This window comes from Micrasema longulum, unplaced genomic scaffold, assembly GCF_059751315.1.
Source record: "Micrasema longulum isolate JH-2025_06_02 unplaced genomic scaffold, ASM5975131v1 h1tg000276l, whole genome shotgun sequence".
Taxonomy (NCBI): Eukaryota; Metazoa; Arthropoda; class Insecta; order Trichoptera; family Brachycentridae; genus Micrasema; species Micrasema longulum.
Window position 1 is genome coordinate 139,362 of NW_028277480.1, and position 27,900 is coordinate 167,261.

The window sequence follows — 27,900 nt, forward strand, 5'->3', positions numbered from 1 at the left end:
ATTTTAAGAACATTAAGTTACTGTAAATTAGGCGGGATAAGGACAAAAATGCTTGAAGAGAGGGTAAGGAGGGGAGGGGAGATGTACATATTTATTATTATAATTTCTACTAAGTTACGTAAATACATTTTTAGTGTAAATTTTAAATCTGACAGAGTGATGTTTGTGTAATCTATATTTTAAAATTTTGTATTGTACATTGAAAAAGTCCTACGAAAAAAAGCATATATGTTGTAAAATATTATATATGATTTATTTATTATGTATGTGGCCAGGCCGATTAAGAATACAGATCTATGTGAAACAGCAAGAAATATATAAACGTGCGTATACAATTAAAATTTAATTTTTACAGCAAATATTTCATTTTTACGAAATCGAATACTTATTTTTTATTACATATAATACTTTGCATGTTAATGACATGCAAATGTGCTTTTCAAAAAGGCAATAATAACCAGAATAAAATTATCTTATTACTGCTGACAAAGAACAAGAGTATTAATAATAATAATTGTTATACGCGTTTTATATATAAGAGTATACTTCTGAATCGCTTTATTAGGAAGGGGAAAATGTTGTCAATTCGTTGTTATTAATAAGGTCATACCAATCGTGTGGTGGCCATAGGAACTCACAAACCTACGTTCAATTTCTAGACAAATAAACGATACCATGGCAGAGAAAGTAATTAGTAAATATCATTATTGTATTAACAATTAAAACAACACGTAGTGAAATTAGAATAGATAAGTGATGACTAATTAAGGCGTTGAGAGCCATAGACCCTTAAGCGACATTGGACATCAATTTAATCCGAGTATGCCTGCATCATGGTGTAGTGGTCAGCGCGTATGCCTACCACGCAAGGGGTCTCGAGTTCGATTCCCGACATGGTTTAAAAATGTGTTTTTGCACTATAATATTTCGTAGTCCCTGGACTAGCACCTAAAACGAAAGACTGATCATCTTACATTGCGGCGTACCAATGCAGTGCCCTATGCACAATTAGGTGCGGAAATGGAATGTTTTTTAATGATTTATGTAGAAAATCCTAAGTTTTAAGTCACACTAACTTAAGCACCAATATAACAGCTGGAAACTAAATGAACAAAAAAATATGCATGGCTAAATTAAAGTTACACAAAAAAAATATCCTAGTAAATTTTGTACGAGCTGTCAGTTTACATAAGGCATCCATCATTATTTCTAGCAGGGACGATGGATTACAACACCTTCGAATCTCGTCGTCAAATTTTTCTTCGAAAACATTTCTATGAGCTGATTTCTGGAAGTACGAGTATCTTTATATATATAATTCCTCTGTACGTGTGATGTCACCGTACTTCTGAACGGCTTAACCGATTTACGTGCGGTTTTCAGAGAAATATAGATCTTTGCGCTGTGCGTGTTCGTAGATATTAAAATCTTCAGTCGAATATGTAAAAAAAAAAGAAGGGAGCATAAATGTTTTCAAAAAAATGGAAAGATGTTGTTTTTTGTGTATAAAAAAAGTTTGGTTTTGAATGTTTACAAACAGCATTTGTTTTTTGTGGATCTCAATCAGATTCTTTCCTTAAAATCCTTATAATTTCTCCCCATTTATTTCTTTTTATTAGATTTTTGATAACACTAAAATAATATTAAGTTCAATACATTTTTTAAAATGGTATTCCTACATAAGTACACCCCTTTGTTGGTGAGAAAACCGGAGTTTGACGTTTGCAAAAAGAATGCCATATTTGAAAAAATATTTATTTTATGTTTTGGAATTCAACCATAAACAAGTACCTACTTAAATTCAATATTTTTTGGTTTTTGAATTTAATCACAAACAAGTACCTGAATAAAAAATATTTTTCCAAGATTATCATCTTGGAAAAATGCAAGCCAACGTTCGGGCAGGACAATGTCTGTCGGGTCCGCTTGTGTACTCGTATAATCCAAATATACTGAAAGAGATCAGTTTGTATGTTCCCAATAATTATACTAGAGCGAGATCTCATGCACTGTTTTACACACCCAGAAGCCACACAAATGCAAGTCAGAATTCACTTATTAATAGGGCAATTCGATTGCTCAATACGGCTTCTGCGGATAATATGGATCCATTTTTCTGTACATATCGGCAGTTTAGCAGCTATCTGCTTTCTATTCATAAATTTCAAACTTATGTTTATAGTCTGCATTACGGTTAAACAGCCCGTAAAGTAATGCAGACTACAATTGTCAAATAAATCATTTATTTCCTTTTCCATTCGGTTAAGAAAAAAATCTCAATATTAACCGTTGTATTTTTTTATTATTTTGCCAATATTGCTAGTCTCAGCCTTACATAAGAGAGATTGCATTTCAGCTTTCATCATTGTTTTTCCAATTCCATGCTTTTGTGAACTGCTAGTTTTGCCTCCTGCGACAAACATTCTAACAGATAAATCGAGTTTACTAAACCAATAACTCTGTCGAGCGCCATTTGTGACCACACGGCCGGCAAGTTTGTATCGACAGGAGTTCGAGAAACGTGATTTAAAAAAAAACTAAATCGCTAAGAATACGATAAAAACTTGCGAGCACGATCAGTTGTATGATCTCACCATTTTCTGCGAATATCACGAGTTTTATACGTTACTAGTTATTGAATTTATTTTACAAGTAATTTAATAACAAATGTATTCTTTAGCTTTATCGATTGGCTATTGCAGCCATCGATTGATGATTTGACAATATCTCCATAAATATTGAGTGCAGTATAATAAATAATGCGGGCTACTAGGATCTTTTGACTAGACAGGGTTCGTCAAACTTTAGGGTTTCAGGGACTGTTCCGGAAAATAACTTTTTATTATTAAAAAAAAAAAAAAATGTCTTATCAGTAAAACAAGGTCAAAAAATCTCTATCGAATTTCGACTTCGCTGATTTATGTAAACTAAAATGCACGCAAAATCCTAGCGAGACAGATGCTCGGTATATGCCTAAGAGACGGAATAAGAAATGAATTAATCAGGCGCCGAACTGGAGTCGTATGTATCATGGATCGTGCAGCAAAATTAAAATGGTAGTGGGCAGGACACGTGGCGAGACAAAATGATAACAGGTAGACACCTAAAATAATAAAGTGGGGACCATGGTCAAATAAAAGAGGTGTTGGTCACACAAAAGATGGGCCGACGACATTGCCCCGATAGTCGGTAGAAAATGTATGATAAAAGCGGGGGATAGAAAAGAATAGAAACGTTTGAAAGAGGTCTTTATCCAGCAGTGAAGAAAACAAGGCAGAAGAAGAAGAAAGAAGAAGTTTTATTTATTTATATTACTATCCTAGATCTTATTAGCATCAAATTATGCAGCGGTGCGTAACGGAGTAAGCAACGGTGTAAGCAAAGGAAAGCAAAAAAACTGGAAGAAATCATACGAAAAATTGACATTTTGAATATGAGTCAGACGTTTTAAATTGTGTACAAAAGGGCCCCCGTTGAATACAATTATTATAATATAGACTAGCGGGAAACAGTCGGCTATCACGAACTTTTCTAGACAACTTTGGAACTTTTCGACGTCGTTAATTTATATTATTTCTTTCTTCTTTTTCCATACATCAGACGCCTCCAGGAGACCATATCGCCAGCCAGCACTCTCACCTCCTTCTAGGTCAATACCGCGTCCTTTAGTTCGACTGAATAAGTCGAAAGATTGACATCGACAGCCTTCCAGCCCGCATGTGTAAAGAGGCAACATTGGTTTTGGTTCTCCTGAGGCATGCGCACTGCGTGTCCAAACCAGGTCCCCGCTGCATCCTCAAAATGCTGGTTATAGGAGGCTACTGCGTCCGTTCTCGGACTTCAATGTTAGTTATGAAATCGGACCACCCAATGCCTAATATTCTTTTCAAGCACTTACTCTCAAAACTCTGAAGTTTTGAGTTTTGGTACAGTGCTAAGATTTGCATCTATATTATAGGAGTACTGGCATTATACAAGAGTTAAATAATTGGCATTTCGTTTTGATTATAGACTAGAGTTTCAAACAACACGCATCGTGTTAAAAGTTGCTCCAGCAATTCTTAGGCGGGTTGCGAGCTTTTTATGCACGCTACCATCCTCAGTTATGTAACTCCTTAAGTATTTAAAGCTGTCAATTTTCTCAATCCTCTGCCCATTATTATAGAGAGGCTGATCAGAGTCAGGACAGGATTTGTTGCAAATAATCTGGGTTTTTTTGGTATTAATATTAAGACTGAGACGAGCAGAGAAATCCAAATTACTCACTCTGAACTTAATGGCGTATTTATACTTCAAATAACGGAGAAAGTAAGAAACCCGGAATCGGCGAATGCAAGCTAATACTGGAAGAATTCATACAACAAGATGGACCACATTAATACGTTTCACCATTTCTGTGAATAACAGGACCTCCGCTGAATACGATAATTATATACATAATTACTTTGTCATTATATAATCTTACATGAAGATACTATTTGCAAACCTAGCAAAATCCATTTTTCTTTATTTTGAGCAAATCACAAAAAAACTGATACAATAAAAGTATCAACTTTTTTTTTTATATTTCGAATTTTTATTATGACCTTTTATATTTTGAAACTAGTGATGAAATAATCATAATTAAACAATGGCGAAATGAATAAATTTTGGAGATTTCCAACTTTGTGGAGGTTGCCATGCTTGCAACAAATCCAATAATTTAAAAGCCAGATTATCACAAATAAAGCCGTATTTCGAACTGACGAGGTTATGATTGTGTTATTTACTGACGATGTTATGATAGATTATGTATTACAAAATAAGTTGAAATTCATAACTCACTTTTCTAAGGTTTTGGATTTTGCCGGGTCGGCAAGTAATACCCTCAAATATTAAGTTATTAAGCGTGTTTTACAGATGTTTATTAAAATTTATGTTTATGTAATTATTTTTATTTATAGTATTCTTTAATAATATGCAGGCTTCCACTTTCCATTATGTTGTATCCCAACTCAACACAGGGCTCTTGGCCTCATAGAGTTACGGATACGTTTTTTTTTTTTGTAATATGTGTCTTTATATTAATAAATCAATTTCAAAAATAAATATAAGATACCACCCTATCTAAAGGATGTTCATTAAACCCTGTCACATCCGAAACCACGATGATCAGTATGAGCAAGAAGACATATTGGCACATGAAAAGAAATTTTCGGAACGAATAAAATTTTAAAAAATATAATATCAGAAAAAGCAAATGGTTTCTGACTTCTGCAAGGGAGAAACAAGGAGGGGGGAGGGGAAGTCTGATACGCTAAAAATGCGCGGCCGCGCTCCCCTCGCTTCTCCTCTGCAGAAGTAAGCAACCATTTGTATTGTTAAAAAAAAATATATATATATTTTCATTGTTCTAAATATTTTTTTGAATATGCTAATGTCTTCTTGCACATACTGATCATCGTGGTTTCCGATGTGACAGGATTTAAAGAACACCCTGTATAGCGACAGGCTACCATATTTATTTATTACATTTGTATGTAGTTTTTTTTTTATCTAATACATGAAAATATTTCCGATTTGAAGACCCCTGGGTAAAACATACACCGTGAACATTGGAACCAAACTAATTGCTCGGTACACGCGATGTTTCCACAACCATGGCACCATGGGGGACATAGAGAATAGGGTGTAGGTAATAATAGTTGGTATTAGTTAAATAGTTCCACTGAACTGATTCAAATGGCTATTCATCAGTCTATACAGGAAGGAAAACACTTCAGTGCTATCGCCTCCCATCATATCAACTCTAGCAAAATTTGCAATCATAATAAAATTATACATAATATCCACCGGATAGATAATATTTATAGTTTTGGTGGATAGAAAACAATGGACAAAAAACAATATCGCAAAGTTTTATCAATATGAGTTTTAAAAGGTCACAAACCCCTGTAAACGCCTAAATGCCTACAATCCCTATCAATTCCTTCATGTCGGTTGTGATGTTTTCCCTCTCTGTTGCAACAAATTTAGTTATTTTAAGATTATTCTGTTTCATCTAATTCTCACTCAGCGGGTACAACTACATAGCTTGCATATTATAGGATATTAATAAATCGCTATAGTTTTACTTTCCATATTCAATATTACGTATCAATACGATTTCCAATCATTCGATAAACCTTCTATAAACCCGGTAGTATCTTAGCATAACCATATCCTATAAAAATTGCGTTGAATGCTACATAACACAAAACTAAATAATAATAAAAACAGATAGAAAAATGCAGGTACAAATATGTGAATTTCACTAATAATCAGATAACATGCAAAAAATAAGGTTTGGTATAATCAAAGGCATTTAAAAATAAAACCTGAATAGCATAGTACCCCAGTATTTATGGGTAAGAGTAAATAAATATTTACCTTGCCGAAGAAACTCATGGATTTTTGACAATAGCTAGAATAAACTTAATATATCCATCTCGGAGTCGAGAGTCTATCATTAAAGAGGTCTCTGACTAGATTCCCGACATGGTTGACATAAAATATTTATTCAACAAGGTGTTTTTACAGTGCAATATTCCATAATCTCTAGACTAGCACACGAAGCGTAATACTGATCGTTGTAGTAAATGATCGAGATACACCGCGATTGGTGTATCAATACAGTGCCCAATGCATTCATAAATTATAATCAATTATTATCCTTCAAATCTTTTGAAACATTTGAATGGACGAATTCTAACAGACTCTTTATAAAGCAATCAACTCATTTATTGACCGTCTACATTTACTGGAATTGGTGTGCATCCATTTGGTCGACATACCTGCCATAGATATTTTTCTTCTGCGAGTTCTAAAACCGAATATAACATGAACTCGCCTATCCCAAGACTCCACAGATATGGTAATCAGTAAGAGGATAAGGTTGATATATTTGATTTTGGACTAACGCTCCTATATACCTGCGTGAAAAATTTCAACGCTTATCAGTTCATGGTTTACCTCTTCGTTCTAATTCTCAAGGCACTCTCTTAATCCACAATTCCTCTTTCTTCGCTAACTCATATAGCGTCCATGCGGCTCGACTGTGGAATCATCTCCCATCCACCATCAAAGATGTTACTACATTATCTCTGTTTAAATCACGTCTGAAGAAACATCTCCATTCTCTTCCTTAATTTCTCTTCCTTTCCTTTTTCCTCTTTTTTCCTTTTCCCATTGAATAATACTTTCGATTTAAGGTAATTTATAAACAAATACGTTTATTTCTATTTTTATATATCTTTAGCTTTTTATTTATTTTTTTCTCTATTGAATATGTTCTGTGACTTGAATTATAAAAATAAAACTTTTATTTTATGGTTGGTTGGAAGAAATTGCCATTTGGCAATAAGCCCGCCAATGTACAAATAACATTATGGACAAAAAGTTAAATAAATAAATAAATCGAATTTGATTTAATTTATTTACTTGCGATATAGGGAAACATCACTTTTTTTTTTTTTTAAGTAATAATGGTTCGTGAAATACTACCGAGTAAAAACAATATTTTTTTACTACTTATTAGTAGCATTTTTTTTAATTTTTAATTTCCGTGAAAACGGTCATTGCATTGGCCACGCTCCTAATACTTCACCGTTCATTTTTATTCTGAACTTTGTTTAAAACCGTTATTTTTTTTATAGAACGAATCACGAATCTCGACGTCACAATTATCAAGGCCAAACATGTTGCGTTTTTATAGAGACATCTTTTTTGAAAAATTATTTTTTAAAGTTATGTACGAAAACATTTCTCCACAATATCCATATTGATGAAAATATAATTAATTTTTCTAAATTTTTCGAAAGTTCGAAATGTTTTTTATTGTTGCTTTTTTCATAATTCTATAATTATTTACTTCGTGTTTTTACTTGTTTACTCAATAGTAACTTGTATATACAAATTAACAGCTAAGCAATTTTAATTTGTCGTCAACGTTTTTTATGTAAAATAAATAAGGTTCGGATAAGGCAATGATGATAATACCTGTTGATATTAATTGCACAGTGACGATGATGATATTGATAATTATGGATCCCAGAATGTCCGGACGAGACTAACCAAATATGGCAACCCTAATTGGATGGCGTTATGAAAAAATGCGTCAAGCCACTAAATCGAAAAAAATGAGTTAGTGTCAGAATCGTGATCCAAAAGTGATATTTTTTGAAAAAAATAGTTTGATGAGTTTAAACTTCTCTGTAGTAGTAGTAACAAAAACCATAAAGGTTTTTGTTTAACACATCGAGGTACTGGACTAAAAAAATATATATCACTGCTTTAAGATGCTTAACGTATTGTTGCGAATTAAGATCAATAAGTGGCTAACATGATAACAATATCGAAAAAATGTGTTAACCCCGCAATAGACGCTTTCTTTTCCAGAATTTAAGACAAGTTCTGTTTATTACAAATACAGGTAACTTTTTGTAATTTGGGGATTCATATTGATAGTAAATCCCAAGGTATATTTAACGTCTAGTTTAGAACATGAAGCTTTTTATCTAAATTTAATTTGTTTTTCACTCAAAAATTTTCTGTCACAATAAAATATATTAATAATTTTACATGACAATAATTACAGATTCATACATATTATTTTTTTAGTAAAATTGTTTTTAAGGCGTTCTTTAATCTCATATTTTGTTAAATTTTTACATAAAAAAATTATACATATAAAAAATTTAAAACATTTTTTGTTCAATTAAGTACTTTTTTATATTAAACTTAACAGCCAAGTAAAATAATTAATCATATTTTTGTAAAATGCGCCTGGTGTTAAACGTATTTTTTTTAGTGTGCGGCTTAACCGAATTTTGCATAACACCATCCAATTATGAGTAATATAATTTTGTTTATTGAGTTGGCGTATATTTTGTAGAACTCCATATTATAATTTTAATATTAAAATATAATTTTGGTCTTAAATAACATTTTTTAATAATTAGGTTGGTGATATCGCTATTTTCGAATTCACAATGCAATGATCAAAACATACAAGCATCTATCGATTTATAAGTTTAAGTCAAGTTGATTTTGACTAATTTACGTTTTTATTACCTTCATATTTGCTTTTACCGGTACCGATAAGAGCAGGTATAAAGGTTATAAAGACGCAAATAAGATATAGTTAGAAATTAAATATTACAACCAGAATTATCTTCTTTTATTAAAAAAGGAGAATACAATTCTACAAAAAAAGGTTTTAACTAACATATTTCAATAAATATTTTTATAAGTATTACCGAAGGCATGATTTTACGGAGAAATAAAGAAAAATTTCACAAAAAATTATGTGATTTAAAATGCTTAAATTTCTTTTCAAAAGAAAAAAATTAAGATTTTGCCGCGGCCACGTTCTTGACAAAATTATTATCTTCAAATCATTCTAAAAAAAATTAGTTCAATACTTAGTCTTTATTGAGATCCCAGATACCTAAGTTCAGTCTAAATTTGAAATGGCGTAATCTGCCGGTCTAAAAGTAATTATATTTTAGTTACATAAAACTTTTAAGTATATTTTTTAACAGAAATACCTTTTAAAATTATTGTTTTTATTTAGCTAACGTTTTTTTATTTTTTTATTGTTGCGCGATTAAAAAAAACATTCGTTTTAATATTGAAAAATCGTATGATTTCCTCATTTTGCGTGCGTTTTACCAGACTACAGCCTAATGGGACAATGCTGTTATAACGTCTATCTATCAATATAAACAAACATAATAATATTATTATAATGCATGCAGAATACCATCTGTTGAAAAGATCAACAAAAAAAGGTTAAATTCTTGACAAGTAAATTAAATGATTATGTAAATCGTCATAGAATACGTTTGTGATTCGTTGAAATAAGGACTATAAACAATATTTTAGGTATGCTTAAATGTTTGTAAACAAAGACTTGTCACCCCTACGGAGTCGTCAAAATGTACATACTATAATACAACAGAGATGGAAAACATTCTTAGAAGGGGAATATGAAGCTCTAAGAATTTACAGGGCTCAGATATCATTGGTATAAGGAGTATAAAAACTCAATTTATTTTTAGGCGTTACCAAGTAGGTGAAATAATTCAGCCAGATAAAGCTCGCATATATCAATAAATATTTCAGCTCTTTTACCTTCGTCACAAGAGTCAACAAATGAAATAATTTGAGAAATGTGGATGAATCCTTCATGGGACAAGCGTTCACTTTAACCAAATGTAAAATGCATTTTTCGTCACAGAATTTCCCAGTAAAAGACGCATTATCACCAAATCATATGTTTATAATCATGAAATAATGACAGGTCATAAACCTGTCAATGCCTAGACTTATATTATATTCCATCTCAAAAATGTTATCCATCTCTATTGTTATGTACAAGTAAAGATTATAAGCTATCACAGTAATACATAAAATAATTAATTGGATTTTGGACAGAGGACGAGACCATTGCAGGAGACTTCTGCGAGACACTGCATAAATTTGTTTATTTTTAATTTTCTAGAGAAGCCCTTAAGGCCCTTAAGCTCTATTAAATAGAACAAAAGCGTTCCAAATTTTTGGTTTAGTTTTAGTTTGGTTTTTAGTTTAACAACAAACGTGTAATGGACGGTTTCGGTTTGCGTTCGCAATTCTCAATGCAAGTTCTATGGATCGTTGTAGTGCTGTAATATGTAGCTAAGTTCGTGTTAAATATTTAACGAATTGTTTTTCTCCGTATGGGCGATTCTATTAGGTTATCCCTCTAAGATTTTTAATCATAATATGATGCACACATAGTAATGCATGTTGTTTCAGATAGTGATATGAAATTGTTATTTATGTTATAATTTTAATTTTAGTATTTACGTATACTTCCGCTTTCCTTTATGTTGTATCTTAAATCAACCTGAGTTTTTGGCTGATGTAGTTTAGGATATGTTATTTAACAATCACAAACATAAAAATGAGAGTTTACAGTGTTCCATCGTTAAAAAAATAATTTCTAATGATATTTATAAAATAAGGAGTAACAAATGTGTACTATATAAATCTATAAAGGCGCTGCCGGTTCGAGGAATTCTGTGGCTCTGTATCATTTTGGAACAAAGAAAAAGTGATAAATTCAAAATTTTATTGGACCTCGGTTATTACACAAGATTCACACAAAATGAAGGTTTAGTGATTCCAAAGACAAGCAACAAATATGTGGTTCCAGTTATGTTCAATCTGTTACCAAACAATCTTAGAAATAGCACTACCAAAAGTGACAAGGGCAAAATAATAGACTGGCTATTCGATCAGGAGTTTATACACATATTAATAAAATTGAATATTTGTAAATATAAATATATATAAAACAGAATTTATAATTATGTTATATTCTCATAGATATTTATATGTGTGTATGTTCATATGTATGTGTAGGTATATGTGTATGTATGGATATGTATGTGTGCATGTAAGGATATATATATATATAGATATGGATAGAGATATGATATAGATGTAGACTTATGTAAATAGATATAGATATTACAATATTTGAGTTTGTCCAAATGTTCGTAGACAAAAGGCTGGATTTCACCCCCTCGTGAGTCATAAAGATTAACAAATCACAACAGGGATGGAGAATACCTTAAATAAGGTTATAAGCCCTGTAAATGCCTAGACTTCCATATTCCCTTATTTAAGATATTCTCCATTCCTGTTGTAATTTGTTAGATATGGATATGTTTAGAAATAATGTTTTTAATAAAATGCTTTGTGCCTATTAAATATGTACACATTCTGTTTTAAATTTTGGTACTCCGGTTTTGTATTTATTTTTTATCTTATAATTGCGATATCATTTACTTATTTTCTGCTTTTAAAAAACATAAATTATATGTACTTTTTTTCGCTCCTTATATTTAAGTTAGTAGTAATTATTATTATACTATGTCGTGTTATCATATGATTTAATGTAAAGGATCTTTACCGACAAGCCATATTAAATGGCTTGGTGAGTCATGTAAAAAAAAATAATTTAAAAAATGTTTCAAAAATAATAAAAATGTAATATTGTATGTAAATGATAAATAAAAAAATAAAAAAAATAATAATATAATATATTATGTACTATTGTTATCAATAAATAAATATAGCCTTTCCGTGTTGAGAAAAAATATATGGACAATATTGAACAAAATATATAATGTTCTGATAATAACAAGTTAACCACATGTCATGTAAAAGTTCAACTGGGTTTATTACGATGATGCTGTCGAATGAGTCATTGTTACTTTTGAACAAATATCAAAGTCTATGTATCAAAAAAGAAATCTAAAATAACGTGAATTCCTTAACAGAAGGCTGAAAATATTCCCGCAGGATCAAAAATATAACCTGCTTCTCTTCTAAATCTTGTTTCTGTTTACGTAAATAATCATCAGAGGTGTTAAAATCAAAGCGATGTGATACTTCTCGTATATATGTTTACCAAAAAATAATAAAGCTTTTCTAAGGCTGTATTTTGTGTTTACTTCTTTGTTAACAGGCGGTGACGGCCGGTGTCACTCAATCATGCACGCAGTTCGTCATCGAATTTTGCTCTATTGATTGTTTGAATTACTGTCGCTAATTTGAAATATAATGAACTCTTTAATAACAATGTTTTGAGTATGTCCAAATGTTCGTGGACAGGCTGGATTTCCTCCCTAGGGAGTTATTTAGATCTAAATTTGTTGCAACACAGAGGGAAAACATTTTTAAAGAAGAGAATATGGAAGTCTAGGCATTTAATGACAGGTCATAAGCCCTGTAAATGTCTCCTCTCGGTTGCTACAAATTTAACTCTTATAAGTTTATGTTCCTTTAATTATGTTTATTTTATTATAATATCAAAATTTTGAATTGGTCAACTATATTATGAAAATCTCTCTCCTCCACTCCTCCACTCTATTTCCTTATCCCTTAACCTTCTAACGAGCTCTTTTTTTTTCTCGTGTCTTGTATAATATATTATTTTTCTCTTTACTGTGTAACATGTTCTCTCATTATATTTGTGGAAAACTTTAACTGGATGTATGTACTATTTTTTATATTTTGTATTCTTATATAACAACTGTTGTTTATCCTTCATAAATAAAAATTAACAAAATAAAAATTAGTTAAAATTATTATTATTATCCAATTACTCGTTTCATCTTTGTGAATTTCAGATGAAGAAATATGAGCCATCGGACCTTTACGCTTCTTTTGTACTATCTTGGCTGTGTATCTAATTCGTAACATCACAAAATCGTTTGCATTATTTGTTTTAGGTAATTTTATGGTAATTTTCGTGGAATGTATCAATTTAGATTTTAAAAAAGCAACCATTTGAATAAAAATGAAAAATTAATAGGCAACGATCATACCCGAAGTTAACTAAGGTGAATAGTAATAAAAATAAATAGTAACAAAGTGATAGATGGGTATGAAGATCTCTATTCAATTTCACAATTGACGCATGATTATGACCATCGGTCAGTGCTCTTCGGTTGAGGCTTGATTAATGATACTGTTTCTGTTCGGCTTGCAGTTGAATCCGATAATATATGCAATGCTTGGCAAGAAAACGCTAGGCATCACGGAAGAATATTATTAATAAAGCTATAGTTTGTTGGCGTAACTTTTAATAACGTTCGAAATATTCCTTTCTGTCAGAAGCACCAATGGTGCATAGCGTGAGCATCACTTGCGCTAAGAACTTGCGTACATAACATAATACAAAAAAGACAAAGCCCACGGTGGAGATAACAAAACATTCTAACTTTATCTGTAAACAGTAAACATTCATTTGGGGACCTGATAAATGGACCGCATAAAGTTCACTCTGTAGATGCACTAATTTGGAGATAAGACCGTAATATCATTTTTTTTAACAACTTAAACACAGTTAGAATTCAACTAGAACCGCTATTAATCATAATCATCACATCACTTTCCATTCCTCGACATAGCACATCATTTTTCAGCTATTCCTTTTTCGTCCAAGCTGCTAGACTTTGGAATGAGCTACCTCTTCACAAAAATTCACCTTCTCTAGCCACTTTCAAGAAACGCCTGAAATATTATTATATATCCCGAGAATCCTGAACTCCCTGATTTTTCTTTCCTTGGTTCATCTTTCTCTCTCCTTCCTAACTCATTATCCGATCCCAAATTCCTCATCATTTAATATGTATAACACAATGTACTTTTTTATTAGTGTTAATATGTGCAAGCCTTATCTCCCAATTAAAAAACAGCTGTTATTTTTAATAAATTAGATTTTTTTCAATTTTATTTTAACATTATGTATGTATCTATTGATGTATATTTATAGTTTTTTAGTACAAAATTTTGACCAGTCTGATTTTCTGGTTGGCTGGAAGATATTGCTTTTAGCTATAAGTCTGCCAAAGTACTTATTCTTTGTACTTGAAGTTTTAAATAAATAAATGAAATCTAATACTATAAAAAGATATTGTTTACAGATTTCGGTAGTTGCAAAGGTAGAACACAATAACAAGATGCATAAATGTTATCATTATGATTGAAATATTTATTTACCTTGCAAATGTCCAAGGAGAACCTGTTTATGGAGCACTTTACACAAAATATCTAAGAAACAAAAGAATCACGAGATATCAAGCACAAAATAAACAATTATTTAGAGGAATGCAAGTCTTACGTCTTGGCAACCCACACAAATGCAAAAATAAACAAAGTACAGATGATAGTAAACAACATTCTATACGGAACAGAGGACCTACACTGGGATACAAGAGTGAACGTGTGGGTGTAGGACGGTCTGACGCGACAAGCGACCGTCGGCCGGTATAGCGATCAACTAAATTACCGTCCCTCTCTCTCCTAGATACGATGGAGAACCGGAGGACAGCGACTGTCGGCTATACTCTTTACTGCCAGTATACCAGTATACGTGTAACTACTACTATGTAGGTACATATTTGTAGATAGGTAGGTTGCACAATGACGCAAGGCCTCGGTCCAATGTGTCACAAACAGGGCTGCGCACTGAATGAATATAATTTTCTTATTTATATTCAAAAGTCTGTTTCGTGGTTTAAGGCCAGTTGAAGCAGAAAAAGTTGAGTTTGTAAAAACTTCCATTTTTTTCTTCCTCGGACTTTAGTATAAAAAGTAATGTAGAATATTGAATGAAAAACTATGTATTTATAAAACTTTATTTAGGCAAAAACATAAAATTACGTGTCATTAATTAAAACATTAATTATTTATGAAAATAATAGATAAATATAAATTTAATGACATGATATTAATAGCAATAAAACAGTAATTGAAAGTTAACAGTATGTGAAAAAAATCAAAGTAAAATAATAAAATTAACGGCAAAAGAAATGACATAGTGGTTAAGTATGGGTGATTATGACAATAAGACGTAATCTTGTGCACAATCCCTCGCTGCGTCAGAGGTAGTTTGTTATAAAAATTGTGGAATTTATTCGGTATCCACTGCTTTAATACCAGCAAACCGTCGAATTTTGTTGAAAGCATAATATTATTACTGCATTACTACGTGTTTTAGAACAAGCTATTTCAGTAGTGGTATACCGGAGGACTCCAATGTTTTTAGCATTAATAGAATCTGAATATATGAACAAAATAACATTCATAACTCAATTTTGCAAAAAATATGACTTCCAGCCTTTTAACTTTAAGGTACAGATATATTCGTAAGCTCATATTATATGTAACTCGTTACTACAGACACGACACTAGCTTTCAGTTTAATTCATGTTTAAATTTTATCAAAATTTAAAGGAAGGCTTAGGTATAATTTATTGGGTTATTTAGCCATTTTGTGTTCAGCCCCATTATTCTTTTTTTTAGCATTTCGTCGTGATCGTAGAACAATGACGGATGTGCGAAAAATGCGACACTGACTTACTTATATGAGATCTTGAAAGGTAAAAAGATTTGATATTCCAGGTTTGAAAATATATATAAAACTAACCCAAATATCAAGTGATATACTTTTGTACTTATCAAGTTGTGACATAGTGTCAAAAAAATTATTAAACCGCTCTCGTGTAAAGTTAAATAAAAGCACATGCGTCGTTGTTCTACGATCATTACGAAACTAGAAAACTAACAATGCTGGATAGGTTTTCTAGAATAAAAATTAATTTAATTCTTGGCTATTTATTGTATATATTTTTTTTCTAATATGCAATATAACATCATAATACTTTAAATAATCGTAAAAAAGATTATTAACTATCACTATCATTCAATAGTATACGCCAAGTAGGTAAAAGAGGGTATCCCAAAAACCAATAGTATAATAATTACTAATATCCTTCAATCTTTTAACCAAGGAACTACAAAACATTAAATCACTGGTACAGTTTAAAGTAGGTTTGAGGTCTTAGATTAGCATGGAAAGAGCACATTCTTTAAAAAAATAATAACGTTAAAGATAAATGCATACTGCAAATAAATCATATTTTCGTAATATGAGCATATGTTAATTTGGTTTTTCTTTTATTTTTATTTTATTTTTCTTTTCGTTCTTTTCATGGTCATATACCATGTATATGTGCTATAAACTTTTTAATAATTAAAAAAGGAATGGCCCACGCTCAGACGCTGTAGTCTTTGTGGGCATTTTTTCCAATTCATTTTATAGCTTAATTTTAAGATGTATAAGTGTATTTTTGTAATTATATTTCTATGTAAATTAATATACGTATGGAAAAATTAACAAATAAAAAAAAATAAAAAAAATAAGCATTGTTAATTTTTTTATTCAAAAAAAAATCTCTTTAATTTTTGGACCGCGTTATTTCGAAACCTTGTAAAACGAGATTCCAGCGTACGTAAAAGCCCGTTGAGGGAGTTTAAAATTAAAAATAAATATTTAATTTACGTACTAATTGTAAAAAAAATATAACCGATTATCTACTTAATTTAAAAAATGGGTAGTTTTCACAAATTAACAGTATGCAAAATATGTCCTGTTTTTAAGAGTTGCAGTTTAATCATACCATTTTCTCACGACACACGACGGCAGTTTTCTGCATAGCGTCACATCGCATCAAGGCAAAGGTCCATTAGAGAATAAAGGCAAGGAAGACCCACCAATTAGAATGGACCTTTTTTTAAGATAATTTAAAAAACGATCACGCCGATTCCCCGAAAGGGCAGGCAGAAAGGATTGAACGCCACATCACTCTATCTTTGCATACAGATCTCGCTTCCTCTAAATTCATACATCTTCTCATGCACGCGCGCTGATTATTCCGACTTTTAACATGTCCATCTTCAAGTACTTATTGGATTCGGTCAGACCATGTCTTTTTCGGTATTCCTCTATTTTTGCATCCATCAACATTCGCATTGTAAATATTTTTAGCCTTTTTTTCGCTGTCCATTCGCTCTAAATGTCATAACCAACGCAGAGCTCCTTTCTTGATTTTGTCGATAGTGCCTATCTCAGCCTTACATAATATACGGATCTCGACATTTGTGCATCTATCGTACATAGTTTTACAACACGGCCTCCGTGGTGTAGTGGTCAAGACGCTTGACTCACACACGGAAGGTTCCGGGTTCGATTCCCGATGAAAACACAAAAATTAAAATGTGATTTTTCTCAAGCCTGGGTGCTCTGTGATGTAATTCACCGCTGTAATTAGGCCTCCTGGCCTGTTGTGGTGCAAAAAAAAAATGTAAAATGTAAAAACACATGCGCCCGAGAGATTGCATTTCGACAGCTTTCAGCCTACTTTCATTCCTGTTTTTCAAAGTCCATACTTCGCTCCCATGCATCAGAGTCAAAATTATTTTGACAACCCTAAAAATATAAGACGTTATTTCATGAATAAGAATATTTTGGAAGAAAGTATGTGATTTCATATTTTAAAAAAACATTTTCTAAACAAAAAATAATAAATACATGAACAAAAAAAAAATAAAAAACCACATGTGAATAAAATAAAGAACCTTGTCTTTAAATATAGCTTGATTAAAATGACAGCTGCCAAACTAATGTCACTAGTGATGGGAAATTACTGATCACTGATCATGTACCGATCAAATAGATTTTATCCGTATTTTTAGGCAAACATGAAACTCTGTTTTCGAAAACTGATATAAAAACGCAAAAAACAAGCCTATAGTGTGATAAAGACAATTGAAAAATAAGACATTTATACTTTTTTCATGAACAACATCAAATGAATTATTTTTTTATTCGATCAATTTATATTGATCAATTTGTCCCATCTCTAACGTTTTTGCAAAATGATGTAACCTTGTAAAAACGTAGTTAATAATTAGGTTTATTTGAGTTTTTTTTTTAGCTTTAAAGCAAATTTTATATTTTTATGTTGATTTATATGTCAAGCATTGTATTAAAAAAATAAATTGACATGCCAGATACGAATGATTTTTCGTGTGATTTCTCATAAATCACTTCTTAGACGTCACTACAAAGTTATGTCCTAACTTTTGCCGACAACTGTAATTCTAATCAAGCTATATTTTAAGGACTATAACTTAATAATATTGAAAAACCATAAATAAGTTATTTTCTTGTTCACTTCGTGATTTTTAACTCCAGCGTTTTTCTGTGTTGTTACGCCGTTATTTTGACTGATAAAAGAGTGATTTATTTCTACTCGTAATTTGCACCTTATAAAAGTCGTCATTTTGAAAATCTTAAATATTAATTATGGATTGCATCCTACCGCAGTTACTGGTAAACTAAATTACGAAAACATAGTATAAATTGTATCAGCACAGACGGTGGACGCTGCAATGCGATCCGTAACGTCGGCAAGAAGTGTTTTGATTATTGACAAATAACTTGATAAAAGTTACATAGGACATACTTAATCAGTATATAACATTTTTTCTTGGTATCCAACTAAGCGACAAAATTAAGAAATCCGATGAACTTTTTATCTTCTTTAATTTGATGGAAAACGTCAACATAAATAATTTGTTAAAGTTACAATGAAGACCATTTAACCCAGATATTTTTTGATATAAAACACTTACCAGCGTAACTTTGAGTAAAGCACCTCAGTAATTCTTCAATTATAAGTTAGTCTAAAGGAGATAACGAACATTAATTGTTAAATTTTGCAGTAAAACTTAATAAAAACCCATGAAACACAAAAAAACTGACACTCACTCACGACTGACACTGATGACAAACACAAACACAGAAACGAAAAAGGCATAGATATACTGAAAACAATACACCAGAGGAGAAAAAATGCTTAGATAAAAGTTTTAACTCGACACTTTTATGAGCCGTGAAATAGTGTAAAACAAGCAAAGAGTACGCACTATCAAACAGTACGCATCGCGATTTATTCGAAACACATTTTCAAAGTTGACAAAACTGCGAATTTAATAAGCTTTATATGACTTTAACTATCAATCGGTTAGTCGTTCATATTACGTGTTCGATAACATTTCTTATAAAATAACATTTAATGTGTTTTTGTGGTTTTGATACTACAATCGATAAAAACGAATCATATGTTACAAGACTAGAACTATGATATCAAGAGTTACTATTATTTGGTTTTGTTTAGTGATTATTTAACTGTTTTCAAATGTAGGTATTTGTTTTGTTACTGAATGAAATTTGATAAATAATTTCATTTGTGTCGTCAAATTGGTGCCCAAAGAGTATTCATGGGTACTCTATGCTGGTATGAAAAAAATTGCATATGGTTTTGGTGCTGAATTACTAACATCATCATCATCATTCCCTTTCCGCACCTAATGGTGCATAGGCCACTGCATTGGTACACCAATCGCAACCCATCTTGATCATTTTTGTTACATGAAGGAAAGGTGATCAGTATAAAAACACCCTTGTAAATAATATTTCACATCAACCATGTCAAGAATCGAAACCAAGACATCTTAAGGCCGACTATTACTTACTTATTTGGTATTTTATTTTTGTGCCTGATTCAGGGTACAACTTTGAATTATTCATGTACTATCAACTCTATCGCTATCAACTAATGTTACTCATAATAACAATCAAGGCACAAATGTTGTTTCTATTATAGCACCACTATTTTTAGCTGGTTTAGCCTATTCGCTACCATATGCTGGTTTGGACATGTAAAACGAATGGACAGCGAAAGAACGGCTAAGAATATTTACAATGTGAATGTTGATAAATGCAGAAATAGAAGTAAACCGAGAAAGACATGGCATGACCAAATCCAACAAACACTTGGAGATGGACATGTCAAAAGTCGGAATAATCGGCGCCCGTGCATGAGAAGATGTATGAATGTAGAAGAAGCGAGATCTGTATGCAAAGATAGAGTGATGTTGCGTTCTATCCTCTCTGCCTACCCTTAAGGGAAACGGCATGATAGTTTGTCGTTGTTGCTACCATATGAAATTCTCCAGCTACCAAAATCTTGAATCCAAAGAAAACAAAATATGGAAATGTGCCAAAGTACTTAAGAGTTCTCCTTACAACAAACAATTAGAAAATAAAAATGAAGAAGAAAAGAAGAAAAAGGAAATGTCAGAAATATTACTGGCAAAATCAAAGAAACCTAAAACTGATGGTAAAAATAAGTTCAAATGATCAAACTAGCCTTCAGGTCTTCCTTTGCCCTCTTTGCGAAAAACTATATATTGAGCTACCGAAAGTAGATTGGATCCAATGTTCAAAGTGTGAAACGTGGTAGCACAATGAGTGTACTGACAAAATTGTTTTGGATTGGTTTTGGAGCATTTAATTGTGATTTGTTTTAGACAAATTGACATTTCGTTATTTGCGCACTCTCACCCTGTACGAAGAAATAGTTATGCGTACTTTTTTTTAGTAAAATAGGTAAAAGTACTCGCAAAATTAATATGTTTTACTGCTTACCATTTGATACTTTTGATATATTGTTCACTTACTGCAAAAATTTTTGGTCTTTTTCAAAAATTACGAATTTTTGTAAGATTGTAATTGTTCGAGGGTGTTTTCATTATTTTTTTATTTGTTAACTAAATATACGGCCTAAGCCAGTTACAACAGTGATATGAAGAAACATAAAAACAAGAAACTGGACAAAAAAACATAAAACCATGTAGCAAAGACAAACTAGGTTAACTGTAAAAAAATATTAAAATAAAAAGTTTGTTACGTGCGTACTCTTAATTTGCTTTACCCTACCTATCTTGTCGGTTTGGATATGCTCAGTTCTTAAACAGAGCGGTGTTTATTGATCACATGGAGACAACCGACTATTTTTGGAATATATATTATGTTTACATGAAACACTATCCGTCGCAGAGAAGGGGTTGAATTAAATGTTTGATAAGCTTCTCTGTGAAATTATGTCTATGGCTTGCTAAGAAAAGTTAAAAGTAAACGAGTAAACACTATTCGAAATCGATATTATATGGTTTTGTGATACTATGGTTCAGTGACGTACAGTCAATTATTACTGTCGAATAATTTGTTTTTCTCGAATCACTCGAATTGAACCAATAACTTACTAACGTACTCATCTCCCTATTCGAATAAGTTAAGTTTTCAATTTTTCGTTCTCGCTCTTTGCGTACAGCTCAAATTTATTCAAAATAATATAACTGTAAAAGTTACCTATTAGAAAAGCAATATCAGGAGTGCCCCAAGGTTCACACCTCAGGCCACGCCATATTTATGATATCAGTCAATGTTTCAAATTCGCACAATTCAGTCTTTTTGCCGATGATATGAAAGTATACTAACCTATTAATAATGATCAAGACAGTATAAATCTTCAAGAAGACCTTAATAGATTAAACACATATTGCATTAAAAACAGATTGTCTATTAACATTAAAAAGTGTCAGATTATTTCTTTTTACCGCATTCATTCTAAAAAAATTAATTATTCATATAAAATCAACGAGTTAACTATAAATTCTTCTACGGAAGTCCGTGACCTTGGTGTTGTACTTGATAGTAAACTTACATTTAGCAGACATATAGAAAATACTGTAGAAAAAGCTTACAAAATGTTAGGGTTTGTCATACGATCAACCAAACTTTTCTCAAGAACTGACGCATTAAGAAAACTTTTTTTTCATATGTACGTAGTGTCCTCGAATTTGGTTCGCCGATTTGGAATCCCCAATATAATACGTACAAAAATCGTATTGAACATATTCAAAATTATTTTCTTGGACAATTAGATTTCAGAAATAATGTTTCATTCTCAAGTAGGACTGAGTCAGCTAATTTTCACAAGGTTCAAAATCTCGCAACTCGGCGTACCATGTTGGATATGAGCTTTCTATACAAAATTGTTAATAACGTAATTGATAGCCCAGAAATTGTTAGAGGCATTTCATATCGAGTCCCTATCCGTAGAACTCGTCAATCTGTACTCTTCGACATTCCTAACTCAATGACTAATTATTTAAAAAATAGCACTCTACGAAGAATACAGATTACCGATAATGACAGTTTTATTGACATCGACATACTACATTGTGAATACCATATTTTTCTCAGATCAGTTAAAGACATTTTAAATTTATCTCCTGCTTGACTTTTAACTTTTTATTTGATTTTTAATTTTGTCTTTCAATTTTAACTTTTTAATTTTAATTCTTAATTTTAGCTTTTAATTTAAACTTTAAACTTAATTTTAATTTAAACTTTTCATTTTAACTTTGACTTTTACTTTTAATTTTAAACATTTGATTTCAACTCTTAATTTATACTTACCTACATCTACTACCTGCATCGAATAATTTATTGTTAGTTGTGATTTTTTACAATTAAATTGAAATGTTCATGGAAGCAGAGAGAGAGGGAGGAAAGTAGAGTAGCTTTACAATGTCTATTCCTTTTTATGAACTTTTTGTGTAATATTTTTATTTTTACTTTTTAAGAATTAAATTATTTTTCCCCTATCCTCCTGCATTCATTGGTGTGAAATCTGTAATTGGTCTTACTTTTTTAAAATTGTTCTTTTGTACCTTGTTTTATATAAAGACTGTATGATTTAATTAACAAATAAATAAATAAATATTCAAATAAATTATCCATTTATTTAAATGAATAAATAAATAATAAAAAACATGAAAGGTGAAATCAAAGTCAACGAGATAATAAAATAAAAAACTAAATCTCTTAAAATGTACAGAAAAAAATGATGAAATAGTTTTTTCGGATATTGAATAATAACCATAATTTTTATGGCGGGTAGGTACTTTAAAATATTTTTCAACCTGCAAATAAAAGTTTTACTATCTGGTCATTTTTCAAGGTACAGTAAAGTTGACAGTTTCGCTATAATCTGTGCTATCTGTGCCACAGACTACAGATACATCTGTGCCAGAGACAATGTAGAAATATATCTGTGCATGTGTATAGTATCTGGTCTGTGCTATGACAGTTTGATAGCAAATATACGAGATTTGAGTTCTAAGTTGTAATAATGTTATAGTAATTAGTACATTGCTTTTCTTCTTGATTTACTTCGTTACTGCAAATTTGATGTTAGCACTGGTTTTATAGTGCTTTTAAGAAGTTACATAGCTTCGAAATATGTATACCAGATACACAGACTACAGATATACCAGATTCTAATATGTAAAACTCTTATCTCTTGCATCCATTTTTAAATAAATTGATTGAGGGTTAAAATTGATCTCTGAGCATTAAAATGGATTTAGATATCGACGAAAATGTGATAGATTCTGACTTGGAAAGTAAAAAAGTATTGAGTGTAGTGGTACGGACATTACGAGATAGATGTTGCTTATTACAGCAGAGGCTGAAGTCAGTTGAAAAAGAAAATATGCGATTGACTATTGAATCTGCTAAATCAACATCTTCGTCACAGCCTCAAGACATCGGTGACTTGATTGAAAAGATCGCTCTTCTCAATAATGAGAAAACACAACTGGCACATCATGTATTTATGGTTGCATGTGAAAATAAGAAACTTTGGACAAGACTGGTGAACATTGGAAAATTAAGTAAAAATCAGGAGACACAAGACGCAGAAAACTGTAATAAAAGATTCAGATTAATTCAGATTTCAGCGAATGAAAATACCAGCGTCGGTCCCTCCAAAGACACCAATTTCACGGTGCCTCATCTAATTCGATCCCAAACATTTACTACATCTCCCAATCCCAAACTTAAACCTCGCATTGAAGAGAGTGATGACAATTTGGAAGCTAGTCTCGAGGAAATATCTTTGAAAGTATTTAGCAGTTTTTTGGCAGAGAAGAATGAACTTGTGCAGCAGTACGAACAGATGGTGGAATTCCAGATGGACCCAGACTTAAACTTTAAATCTATCGGATTTGCATACTTAGATGACCTAACATGTGATTCCCTTGCCGATATCAAACATCACACAGATAAATTGATGGAATTAAAGAAAGAAGTATCCCAGCAACAAATTGAATTGAAAAATATCATAGCCCACCTTGAGACAATAAAAACAGGTGAGTTCCATTTAGTCTCACTTATTATTTATCCAACACATGGACTGGAATAAAATCTTAAATCAAAACAGGATTTACTCTGCACTCTGCACTCTACAATATGTGTATGAACTTTTATCTTGCTTTAATGTGTTTTTGTATTTACATTACATTATACTCTTGTATAATGCCAGTACTCCCATATGGGTGTGAATCTTGGCACCTTACCAAAGCGCAGAACACCAAACTTCAGAGTATTGAGAGTAAGTGCTTGAAGAGAATATTAGGTATAAGGTGGTTCGATTTTCTAACTAACATTGAAGTCCGAGAACAGACGCAGCAGCCTCCTATAACGAGCATTGTGAGGATGCGGTGGTGACCTGGCTCAGATACGTGCTGCGCATGCCTCAGGAGAACCCACACCCAAGTTGCCTCTTTTTTAAACCTGGGGCTCTCGCTGTCCTGAAAGACCGTCAATAACGCTCTTTCAACTTTATTCGGCGGAACTAAGGGGCACTGGATTGATGTGGGAGGAGGCGAAAGTGCTGGCTGACGATACGGTCTCCTGGAGGCAACTGGTGATGTCCACATGCTTCACTTAGGAGCGGGTGTGGAAAAGAAAAAGAAGAAAAATGTGTTTTTTACAAAATGTCTTTTTTAACTGCATAAGTGCCAACCATCAAATGATTTTGGAACGCTTTTAAGAATTTCCTTTTTTGCATCTGATGGTTCATAAGAAACTGCATTGGTTCACCAAATGCAGCATTTACCAATCATTTGTTACATGAAGGTAATGTCATCAGTCTTACACTTCAGCTGCCAGTCCATGGACTACAAAATATTGTAGTATTTAACCACCTTTTCAATCTATATTTCATATACACCCTGCCAGGAATCGAATTTGGACATCGAGCATGGTAGACGAACACGTAAATCATACACAACGACCTGTATCCACTCAATTTCTGTTTTCAGGATGTTTACCTAAAAATAGTCGAGACAAAAACACTCATTCAGAATTCTGATTCTATTTTACACACTGAACTGTATTTTTTATTCTTCAGACATAGATAAAATATCATAAATGGGGAAATATTTTGTATCATAATTTATGTTCAAAGCATAACTTTGTTTTTTTTTTTAAAGTTTGTAGCACTAACTTTGTGATTTATGGTTATATTTTAGAGGTATAAATAAAATTACTTTGTTTTATGAACCACCTTTTTTTTATTGTCACAACCGACCAGTTTTGGCAACTTAGTGGTAAATTTTTTTAATTAATGTCAAATTTTTTAATTAAATATTAGTATTTAACCACTTACCGACTTTTTAATCTTCCAGTTTTGAGATGTACCTGTCTCTTTGTCAGGACACTCACTATATACCAACGTGCAAATACTAAAATACACTTTCACCGATACCATAACCGTAGTATACATGTATTTATGAAAAAATACATAAATTACATGCAGAGTAAAAGGGGATGCAAACACCACCATGTCCGAACATGCACTAAAATTAGGTTAATATTTAGCGATATGTCGCAGAATGTACGGGGTCGGGGGTTAGAAAGGGGGGGGGGGGGGGGCTAAGAAGTCTAACGTTACTCAATTGGTTAATTTTGAAATCAAAAAGTAAGCTATATTGAAAATAAATTTGATTATTTATTAGGGAAATATTATTTTTTTAAGGTTTTTTTAATGTGAAACTCCTCCCTGTTGTTTAATTTCAGTACTTTTTTTATTATTTGAATGTAAAATTCTAACTCCTGTATCCTCATTAAAACCGTGATTTGAATTTGAAAAAACAAATCAATATTAAATAACTTTAATTTTCGCATTAAAGAACACATGAGATGATTAAATAATAAAAAAAATATTCATACTCATAAATTAAAATTACGATTTAAAACAAACAAAATATTCTTATGTTTTTCAGATGAAAGTCCTACAGGATTGGATGGAAATAAAAGCACAGCGGAGATTTATAAACTCATAAACAAATCTGAATGTATGGATACTTCGGAGACTGAAATGTTGGATAGTTCTACCAGATGGGCAACACCGGCTAATTCAACCTCTTATCACGACAATATAGAAGACACATCCTCATTTCACAATATGAGTCAAATAACTCAAAGCAGTATAAATAACAACAAGAATATTGACAACACTATTCTCATTCCAGATAAATTAAATACTGATAAAATTTGCCCATTGTGCGGAGTAAAGTTTAATGCGTCCGTGTATTTTGATAGTTTTACTCGACATGTTGAAGAGCATTTTATTGGAGATGAAGAATAATCATTCTATCGCTGAAAGCTATGAAATTCCAGCTTATTCCGTAGGTCCTAACTTGAATTTAAATCTGCTATGGGAAACCATATTCCAGGTGGTATTAACTTTAAAATGTTAATATTTTAGCCTTGAAAATGGAAAAGGATGGATATTAATTAGTAATGTTTTAGTCTTAGAGTAATGAACTTAAAGAGTCGCCCTTTCGGAGAAAACCCCTTCTATGATTATTGACCACGCACTTAGCTACAGATTTCAGCAACACAACGGGCTGTACTAACTAAAACCAAACCAAAAATTTCTAACACTTTTGTTCTACGCAATAGAGCTTAAGGGCTTCTCTAGAGAATTATTACTCTGAGGTTTAATTAAATTTTTAATTATAATTTATCTTGCATTTTTGTGTTACCTTTTTACGTTCCATGCGTCAAAACAAAAATTGTAGTTGCATGATGGTTTACTGTTCCTTTCTAAATAGTGTGCAGCGTGTTTGGAATTAGTATTTAGAATCTGCATGTTTAAAAGTGTTATGGTCTACAAAGTTACTCGCAGATTTTCTTAAGCACAAAACAATTTTTTACAAATGTGTTGAACATTATTTTTTTTAAATTGGAAATCCCTTATCCATCGTCATTTATCTTTCACTAGCTCATAGTAGGAATCTTTATTCATCACTATTCCTATGCTGTTGAAAGTATTTGTGTACCGTATTTTGCAATTTTATTGATTGGTTGAAATTTACATCACTAAAATTCATTAGGAAAGAAACTTTCAGGTCGCTTCCAAATACTGTCTGGAACATTTAAAGTATTACTTACTTAGATCCTCTGTTGTCAACACTTAGTTGTTTTATGAGCTCTAATATTTTAAGTATGTATATTTTGTAACTAAGCATATATTAAATACTAGACATAATCCAGAGAAATCTATATGTAGTAAATAAAGCAATTGTAATTATTTGTTAATAAACCATGGTTATTATTATTATTTAGAGGTTCGTAAGGTAGTAATATTATTTGATAACTAAGTTGAGATATTTTTTACACCAATAAAAAAAAAACAATTATAAAAAAACAATAATACTTAATTTAAGTTATTTACTGACAATTCTTGTTGGAATTTCATTTAAATGATATGATAAATT

General features: G+C 31.5%; 2 protein-coding genes across 5 annotated transcripts in view; one reads left to right on the forward strand and one right to left on the reverse strand.

Annotated features, from left to right (window-relative positions):
- Positions 1–19,236, reverse strand: part of drpr (multiple EGF like domains draper) — a 94,342-nt gene extending 75,106 nt beyond the window's left edge. For 2 of the 4 annotated variants that reach the window (XM_088224272.1, XM_088224270.1), the window contains exon 1: positions 14,575–14,949. The gene's annotated coding sequence lies outside the window, so the exon portion shown is untranslated. Of the gene's footprint in view, positions 1–14,574; positions 14,950–19,053 lie in introns of those variants that run through there. The other 2 variants (XM_088224271.1, XM_088224273.1) reach the window with 2 other exon arrangements.
- Positions 19,237–23,323: 4,087 nt separating this feature from the next.
- spn-F (C2H2-type zinc binding domain-containing protein spindle-F) lies at positions 23,324–27,830 on the forward strand. The gene is made up of 2 exons (XM_088224275.1): positions 23,324–24,483; positions 26,401–27,830. Exons 1-2 carry the CDS (start codon positions 23,691–23,693, stop codon positions 26,763–26,765), a joined length of 1,158 nt encoding a protein of 385 aa, XP_088080401.1. The 5' UTR covers positions 23,324–23,690; the 3' UTR covers positions 26,766–27,830.
- Positions 27,831–27,900: the final 70 nt, after the last annotated feature.